Below are 9,784 nucleotides of genomic sequence, written 5' to 3' on the forward strand. Positions count from 1 at the left end.
AGGGTTCAAATCTTGCTTGTTCGAGCAAGAAAGGTTGATCAGTTGCATCAGATCGATTCTGAACATCAAACTATAGTTAGGTTGCGTTCTTTTATGGATGAAATATAAAATACTACTATCTCTGTCCTATAATAATTTTATTTTTCGTTTTTCCGTGTCTAATATTTGATCATTCGTCTTATTTGAAAAATCTGTACAAAAACTAGTCACGTATAAAGTACTATTCATATTTTATCATCCAGTAACAATAAAAATATTAATCGCAAAAAAATTTCAAATAAGACGAATGGTCAAATGTTGGACAAGGAAAAACAAAAAATAAGGTTATTATGAGACGGGGGTAGTATCTGATTTTTTAGATATTTAATTATGTAAACAATAGAATTAACTACTGGAACATTTAAAATCTACTGTAAAAAGATGATAGGATAAACTTCTATATATAATTTATTTTGCAACAAATGCACCATTTAGTATTTTTGGGAACTCCGTAGGTAAAAACCAACAAATAATTTCCGCGGTAGTCATCTAATTTTAGGGATTGACTATCTAACATTTCCCAGAAAATGTCGTTTGTAAATACATGAAGTACTCTGTAGTTAGCGAAGAAACATGTACACCCAAGGGGTGATCATTTGACCTTTTCAAACTAAAAATCAAACGATAAATTTGCAAATAAAAAATAATTCATAAACAAAATTTTAATATGTGTCTTAGCGATTAAATCAAAGGCTGAAAAATAAACTATAATAAAAAAGCCTCAAATCTACTTTAAATTTAAGGCTAAAAAATTAATTTTTGGTTTATAAGTATAACAGAAATGAAAAGATGACACTGCCAATCCTCGTGTTGAATATTTGATTCCTAAAACCTTCGGTGCACGAAAATTCACTACCACCTAACTAGCATGAATCTAAAAACAGATCGAATGCCCTAAAAACTGACATTTTTGCCCTAAAAAATATCTGAAGTTTATCAGTTTCCCAAATTTTATCGACGGAACATATGGATGGAAGGGTGGTAGATGTAAATAGAAAAAAAAATGAGAGTTGATTGATAGGACATGCAACATTATAAATAATACCATAAATGCTTATATAGTGAAACAATTAATTAGATTAGTAACCATGGGCTCTGCTTGTCAAGTTTATTTGGAGCTAAGTTACGTTCCATCTCTGAAGTTCTCAAAACAGAAGTTCCATCTCTAACAGGGTTGATCACCTATGCATGAATGCACGATGGTGACATGAGCTAGCAATCGAGCAGCACTACACTAACAACAAAACTGAATTTGTATGTGTTATCTCACGTTGAATTATCCTCCGCATCCCGTTTCAAAGTAAAGTTGCACGCATATGAGAACAAAATTAACAAAAGTCATGCATCAAGTTTGCAAGCACGGATGCTTAGGGTGTAAGATATCTGTTCAATTCGGGAACAAACCGAAAAGACACATGTTTACGTATACCAATTTTAGAAAAATAAATAAAGCTAATACATAAATCATTTGTTGAAGGAGGAAGTATGGTGATATGTAGACAAACTCGACCAGGTATACCAACTTTTACGACTACAAATAGGTCATTCTCAGTGCAGGATTTCATTACGTGATTTTTAAGGGTGACACACGTAGATAAATAAAACTATATCTCCCAATATAAATTTCCATTTCACGGTTTAATAGATTAGTATACCATTTAAACGTGGTATCTAAGTAACCAATAAAAATATATAAAACATAAACCCTATCGATAGACGATAGGAGTTTCGCACGATTTCTAATGATAAATCTGCTTTTATCTCTCTCTTCATAAATATTTTGCCACGGCTCCATATTAGTTGACATGATTTCTCATTTAATTAGAATAAAACATTTATGCAACTTCCCCCGAGAATGAGAATGGAATTACAGAACTGACCCAAAAAAAAAACAAGAAAGTGAACGAACTAAATGCGACGGTATAATTGTTTGGACTTCTCCTTAAATTGTGCGTGATACTGATAAATATACGTGCATCAGACCAACTGCTAGCTGCCGTGGGTACGTGGTCACCACCACACTCACCACTCGCCAACCTGGTCTCGCGTTAAATAACAACAGCAACATCTTCACACATTCACACCCCCTTCGAGGGAAAAAAAAATCGCATGCTAACAAAAGGCGCTCCTCGAATGGTCAGGCGACCATTCCGAGAGCTCGGATCTCAAGCTCTCAACCTGGCTATACTACGTAGTACTAGCAGTATCATGTATTCTTGCTCGCCTTGGCATTGGACCAGCTGCGACGCCTGCCCAAAGTGTGTGTGTGTGGCCTGGGGGACTTTACGTCTTTACTGTCTGATCCATCGATCAGTGATCACCCAACGTCGTAGCTCTCCAACCCTGGAGACCAGCCGACAGCGAGCAAGATGAGAGTGGTAACAACACACGTCGAACGTCAGTGTACGCCCAGTAGCTGAGTGGACACACTCACTTGAGCGTCCTTCAGACAAAGCGATGGATGGCCACAATGGTGGCACACTGCCCTGCACAGCTGAAGGGCGGGCAAGGAAGCGTTTGGTTGGTAGAATATACCCGGATAGGAGATGGCTATCCAGGTTTTTGATATGTTTGGTTGGTGGACGAACTGGATATGATGATCTAGAAAGAGAGTATTCCATGAAGATGTTGGATGGATGTATCTGGTCAATTTAACCGGATGAGCTCATCCACCCTCACTAATCGCGATCATTAGTGATTGTTTAGTGATAATTAACTTATTTTGAAATTAACTAGTAATTAACAAGTTAAATTAGTGTTAATTAATGATGATAGATATATTTTATTGATAATTTATACTAATTACGATAAGACCTATGATGATTAATTTATATTATTATTTATTAGTAATTTAATATGTCCATCCCAACCATACTCATCCATCCAACCAAACAAAAAATTAGATTATCACATTCATCTAACCAAACATAAAACTGGATCACCATATCCCTATAAATATAAATGATCATATCTCATCCCATATTAACCACCAACTAAACACACCCTAAGTTTACTGCATATACCACTTACCTACACTGCCTGGACCATCATACGAGCACGACTTTACCGGCTAAGTACGAGCCCCACGAGTCATACACACAATATCTAGCTGCCTGTGTAACGGTTAATTAGCCCGTTACAACTGCTGCTGCATGCCATAGAGAATTAAAGCTAACTAGGGACGAAACGCTATAGGAGGGCGAGCCGTGCGAGAAGCCCGAGCAGTAAAAAGCACTCGCTCATCGTACTCTAGCTACTGACCTCTACTGTGTCGAATGGGATAAAAGGTTAAAGCTGTCGCGTGCTTGCAGCTATGGCGGGAAATCGCCGCGACGACGACGACGAGGAGGACGAGGGGCCGAGCTAGCGAGCAGCGCAGCGATACGGGCGGATCGAACGGAAGCGCCTGATCGGCACCGCCCGATCGATCGATTGATCACAGGCGAACAGTGTGGTAGTGCAGGGCCGCAGCGATTCTTCGGGGAGCGGCCAATGGGAAGCGAGGTGTCCTAGTGGATATAGATCTCTAATGTGAAGTCTCTGTTACAATTTTACAAATGCCATTTGCATGCATGGAACAGTGGATGCGTGTACGCAGGGGTAATAATTTGTTTCTATTAGTTTTGCTCACGATGTGTTTGGTTTACTTTAGGATATAACCATTCATATTTTCAGCAATGTGATGGTTTATTGTTTTTATTTGGTTGGCCGGATGGTATATAATCCAATTTTTTGTTTGATTAGATGAATAAGCATAGATAGAAAGAAAATAGTAAATTATTAATTAATAATAAAATTGGTTGATTATCGATCATTAATCTTACCGTAATCCACACTAACCTTGAACAGTTAATTACTATCTATGTCCTAAAATATAACCATGCATGGTGATTAAGAAAATAGGTGAGAATGATTAGAGAAAGTTTGTGATTGGTTAAGAATAGGATATAGGTGAAAAATTAAATGTAGAATGATCGTAATTGATTAAAATATGAGGTAGTTAGAGAAATAGTTTCTTTTGGGACAAATGGTTGTGGTAGAAATAGTTTTATTTTGGTTCTGATGGAGTATTAATTAACAACAAAATGTATTAATTCTCACCGATAAGTTATTAATGACAAAAACATAGAAAAAAGGTGGATGGCACGGTTCGATCAATCTTGCCGAATGAGCTCATAGAACATTTTCGTGGGATGTTCCCTCTTCAAGTTGTCCATCCCCACAAATAAAACACAATAAAAATATAAGGGCTTTTTTACCATTTCTAAAAAGTATCTTAGGTTACTAAGAATTTTAGTACAAATTTTTGGTATCTCAAGGTATACTATGTATCAAAGGTACCACACTTTTTACACTAAAAAAGGTGGTACCTTGAGATACTTTTTGAAGGATGGTAAAAAAACTCAAAATATAAATTTTCGTATTCTATTCAGAAGATATCCTTCCAACTAAAAACACACCGTTAGCTTATCTAACCCAAAACTGCAAATTTGATCGGTCCCCAATTGCCACTTTCTAGTTTATCCATAATCATGGTTACTGCACAATTACTGACAGGAAATAGCTAGCAAATTTTGGAAAAAAAAAATCACCTAAAAGATGGATTTTCGTAAATCCTGACTGTTGCATCAATTAATTTTGAAACTACTAGTTCAATGAGATATTACTTGTGTATATACCGCTCATCCTATTCGAGTTTGGTAATAGATATACTTCCTCTATTTGTGAATACTTGTTGGTTTTGATCAGAGACAGATAATTTTGTATCCTTCTATTTTAACATCAAATTGGATATTAGTAAAGCACATTATATTACAAATCTAATGTTGGTACTACTTTGATATTGAATAACCAAAATGTTTTTTTTTATAAAAGCATCCTTGGTTAAAGCTTAATAACTCAAAGTCAAGAACGACCTTAATTTTGAGGAAGAGGGAGAGGATATGTACGTAGCTTGTGAGCTAGATATACATACACAAGTACATATGCTAATTTGGCACCCTAAACATCAAGAAGAGAACATGTCAAATACAATTCCAAAATCCAAGCACCACACTTAGAAAACAAAATAACAATCTGATTTCTATAAGTAATATATTCCATGTCAAGAAATATTTTTATTCCTAATTAAAAATTTAGGGCCATCTAGATTCAGACTGAAATTTTCAATTCAATCACTTTTCTCATACCTTGGATTATATCTAATGGTTCTAATCGTTCCCATGTTGTTTATGTAGATGAAGACCTTTCTTTCTTATAGAAAGGTTAAACACCATGTTATTCTAACCTTTTTCTTGCAAAATTACATGAAATAAATTTGCACTTAATAAAAAATAGCAAAACTTCATTAAAAAAATACTTGAACTTAGATGAAAATAAAGCCGAAACATATATAACAACAAAACTGCAATTAAAATGAACAAAAACTACACATTGCATAGCAATACAATTTTAGGTTTAGCATTACCAATGTTCAATTTTAGGTGATCAAAAGTTTATCAAGGATTATGCGCCTTAAATCTAACCAATACCTATTTTATTTTAGAATAAAAATAAATTATGAACTAGCCAAATTCCCTGTCATGGGAATATGAATGAATAAAATTTTATTTTAGAATAAAATTTTTTTTATAATGTTTGACCATTTGTCTTATTCAAAAAATTATGAAAATTTCATTTATTTTGCTTGTGACTTGATTTGTTATCGAAGAACTTTAAGCACGACTTATCATTTTTTATATTTGCACTATTTTTTTTGAGACAAATGTCAAACGTTGCAACCAAAAAAGTCAAACATTTTATATTATGTAACAGAGATAGTATATCGCTAAGAATACATATATATATATAAAAGTTCAATTCATAAATTATTTTTTGTTTACAAATACGTCGTCTTGACTTTTTTTATAAAAAAACCAAACAATCCCCATAAACCAATGACTAGCTAGTCAGGTGTATTATAGCTTTCATCTCATGGTAGGCCTAATGTATGTTTTAGATTGTGATAATTGATAATTCTACTTATTTCTCCAAAAATGCTTTGAGGTTACTATTTTCCAAAATATGTCTAAATCATTCGCTTAGGTTTACTAATGCTACGTAGTACATAGGAACTCAAAAGACAGAAGGAAATATGAAAAGGAAAAGTACCATGAAAGAATGAAACTAATGGTCAGACTCCAGTACTCCACAGGGAAAATATATATACCATTAAAAGCTCTATAAAAAGTGGGTAGTACTCCTCCAAAGTACAGACAAGGAAAGAAAAAGAGAGCGAAAGTGCCATGAAAAAAAAAGAGCCAATTTTTTCCTAGTCAGCGTCATCCTCCTCCCTTCCCGCTTCAGTTGGCACCCGCATTGTGTTCATCTCCTGCACAAAAAGCCCTCCTCCTACTCTGCACGCGGCTGTATACAAATGAGAACGCATCCCCCCCATTGCTCGCTTGCCCCCCTCCTCCTCTTTCACACCTCACTCGGTCACTCACTCCTACCAAGATAAAGAGCGAGAAGAACAGCAGGAGGAGGAGGGAGACCACTGTATCGTTAATTCGTTACGCATAATCTGTCACAAGGTTTTGCAAGATTGCCAGCAGGTAATGGCAGCTCTGATGAGCTACGAGATGGCGGCCTCCATCTTGCTCTGCGCCGAGGACAGCAGCAGCGTCCTTGGCTTCGGCGAGGAGGAGATGGAGGAGGAGGACGTCGTGGCGGGGAAGAGGGCCAGGTGTGCCACCGGGCCGCCGCCGGCGCCGCAGGGTGCGGACGACGTCGCCGCCGTGGATTTCGCCGCGCCGTCGGAGGAATACGTCGCTCGTCTCGTGGAGACGGAGGCGGACCACATGCCGAGGGAGGACTACGCCGAGAGGCTGCGCGGCGGCGGCGGCGGCGGCGACCTGGATCTTCGCGTCAGGATGGATGCCATCGATTGGATTTGGAAGGTGGGGGTTCTTGGCTGGATTCTTGCGTGCTTGTTCGTCATCGATGCGAGCCATATATAGATCACTATGATTTGTTCTGTCGATCCGGTGACTGATCCTTCTGTGCATCTCGATCTCGACAGGTTCACTCCTACTACAATTTTGCTCCTCTCACTGCTTGCTTGGCTGTCAACTACCTGGACCGATTCCTCTCACTCTACCAGCTTCCCGTAAGAACCTTGTAGCTGCACTAGTAGTGGTGTACCAATGTTTGGTTCTTAAAAGCAAGAGATAAATCTGCGCAATTTCAGCTGTTCAGGATCGGTAATTCTGTGCGCTTATCCTTGCAGGACGGCAAGGCTTGGATGACGCAGTTGCTAGCGGTGGCGTGCTTGTCACTGGCTGCCAAGATGGAGGAAACCGATGTGCCTCAGTCGCTGGACCTGCAGGTGAGACTTTGGAAATTAATGCACAGGGTTGCAACCCGCAGCAATGCACGCTGCAGATTTGCGTTGCATTTTTGACCTGAGAATCCTGTCCTGATTGGTGCCTGGACGTGCGCGTTCGTCAGGTCGGGGAAGCACGGTACGTGTTCGAGGCGAAGACGATTCAGAGAATGGAGCTTCTGGTCCTGAGCACCCTCAAATGGAGGATGCAGGCCGTCACGCCCTTCTCCTACGCCGACTACTTCCTCCGCGAGCTCAACGGCGGCGATGCACCGTCGAGACGCTCGGCGATGCGATCCGAGGAGCTCATTCTGTGCATAGCTAGAGGTACGTACGGCCGGTGTTGTGCATTGCAAGAAAATTCAGGGAGAGCTCCATGCAATCCCGGAAGCCGTCCGATCTGACAACGCATCTCTATGCTCGTGCATTGCAGGGACAGAATGCTTGGAGTTCAGGCCGTCGGAGATCGCCGCGGCCGTCGCCATCGCCATCGTGGCCGGAGAAGAAGAGCGGCACACCCTACATACCACCGCGTCTTGCCCCCATGTAAATAAGGTGCGTGCAGTGCAGATCAGTCATCCATGCAAAGTATATGCAACGTTCCTTCCAAAAAATTCAATGCAAAACGCAGCAGCGCTTACGTGCACAGAAGCCATAGGCTGACTGTAACTGTAGCCATACGTCGTCGTCGCTACAGAAATCCGTGAAACGCATTTACAGCAGCAAGAGCTGCACGTAAACTCCGGTGGTTATTAATGCCCTCTTGCTCTCTGTTGCTGTTATTTTCTTTTTCAGGAGAGGGTGTCACGATGCCATGAAGTGATTCAGGCCATGGAGTTGATAACACTGCAGCCAAGAAGAGTCTCCTCCTCCATGCCACAGAGCCCCACTGGGGTGTTGGATGCAGCAGGCTGCTGCCTTAGCTACAGAAGTGACGATTCAGCCGCTGTTACCTCGCACCATGCAAGCAGCTGGGGATATGAGTACGATAGCTCCCCGGTTAGCAGCAAGAGGAGGAAGATTAGCAGATGATACAGCCAATGATAGATCAATTAGAAGTCTTTTCTGCGTTTGTGCAAACTGATCATCTCCTCCTTGGGAAAGTCAAAACGGTTTTGATTGCAAATGACTGTGGAGCCTTTCGATGCCGTATGAGAGCTAGAGCCTGAAAGGCGATGAAGGACCAAAAGCAAGGCATTTTCGACATGGCAACAGAACAAAGATACTGATGGATAAAAGAGAGGTCTCTGAGGTAGACATGTACTAATATTCATGTGCTTTATTAGCGTTAGTGCTAGGAGGCAGGCAAGCCACAAAAGAACTGAGGATTTGTAGAAAGAGAAAGCTGGGTGAGATGAGATGACCAAAATAAAAGGCAGAGTCAGTCGAGGTGACAGTGGCACAAGGCCGCGCAAAGAAGCTAGGGCACTGGCTCCTGATGTCCTGTGTGTGTTTCAGCTGCTTTAGTTTTGCGTTGTTCTGTAATTTCCCCCTGCTTAATTAATTCCTTTGTGAAGAAAAACCTTTTAAAAAAAGAGAGAGAAACAAACAATTTTGGTGTCAAGCTCCAATAATTGCATCATAACTAAGCTCCAAGAAAAAAATGGTGACAAGAATGAAAAGAGAGACAAAACCCATAAGAGCTGGAGGAGGGTTTCCTTCTGATCAGCTCTGAGGTGCTACGAACAATCAACATCACATATGATCAGTTCCCCTTTTGCTTTGTGCTACTAGTGCTTACGACTACAGTACGATCTTGCTTCCACCCTACATTGTTTGACCAGTTGTCTGCATGGACCATGGAATTCGCCTCCCCTTGCGAAATAAAGGAGGAGAGACATTGTCTGGAGAAAACCTCGGGAACACAAACATAAAAAAACTAGTGCCCTCCTACTGGTGCCATACAGAGAGCTGAGAATCAGGCCGAGGGTGTAAAAATTTTTAAGTGTTACATCAGATTAGATCGGATATTGAAACAGGTTTTCGGACACGAATGGGAAAAAAATTTCACGGCTGGCGTGGACACCATGAGGCGAATCCTTTAAGCCTAATTAATTCATCATTAGCACATGTAGGTTACTGTAGTACTTATGACTAATCATGTACTAATTAGGCTTAAAAGATTCGTCTCACAATTTCTCACATAACTATATAATTAGTTGTTTAATTTATCTATGTTTAATACTTTATTTAGATATCTAAAAATTTGATGTGATGTTTTTGGGCGAAAACTTTAGGAACTAAACGGAGCCTAAAGAAATTAGGTTGGTCCTTTCTCTGGAGTTAAAGCTCCCCCGCCAAAAACTATACTACTAAAATTGGTAGCAAGATTATTCCTTTCCTGGAGTTGGATATCTTTTTCAGGTGACCCATTTTGCTTTG

At 39.7% G+C, this 9,784-nt stretch overlaps 1 protein-coding gene across 1 annotated transcript; it reads left to right on the plus strand.

Annotated features, from left to right (window-relative positions):
- The first annotated feature begins 6,505 nt into the window (after positions 1–6,505).
- LOC102718484 (cyclin-D4-1-like) lies at positions 6,506–8,946 on the plus strand. The gene is made up of 6 exons (XM_040527768.1): positions 6,506–6,977; positions 7,100–7,186; positions 7,307–7,405; positions 7,528–7,729; positions 7,836–7,957; positions 8,198–8,946. Exons 1-6 carry the CDS (start codon positions 6,636–6,638, stop codon positions 8,432–8,434), a joined length of 1,089 nt encoding a protein of 362 aa, XP_040383702.1. The 5' UTR covers positions 6,506–6,635; the 3' UTR covers positions 8,435–8,946.
- Positions 8,947–9,784: the final 838 nt, after the last annotated feature.

This window comes from Oryza brachyantha, chromosome 9 (genome assembly GCF_000231095.2).
Source record: "Oryza brachyantha chromosome 9, ObraRS2, whole genome shotgun sequence".
Lineage (NCBI taxonomy): Eukaryota > Viridiplantae > Streptophyta > Magnoliopsida > Poales > Poaceae > Oryza > Oryza brachyantha.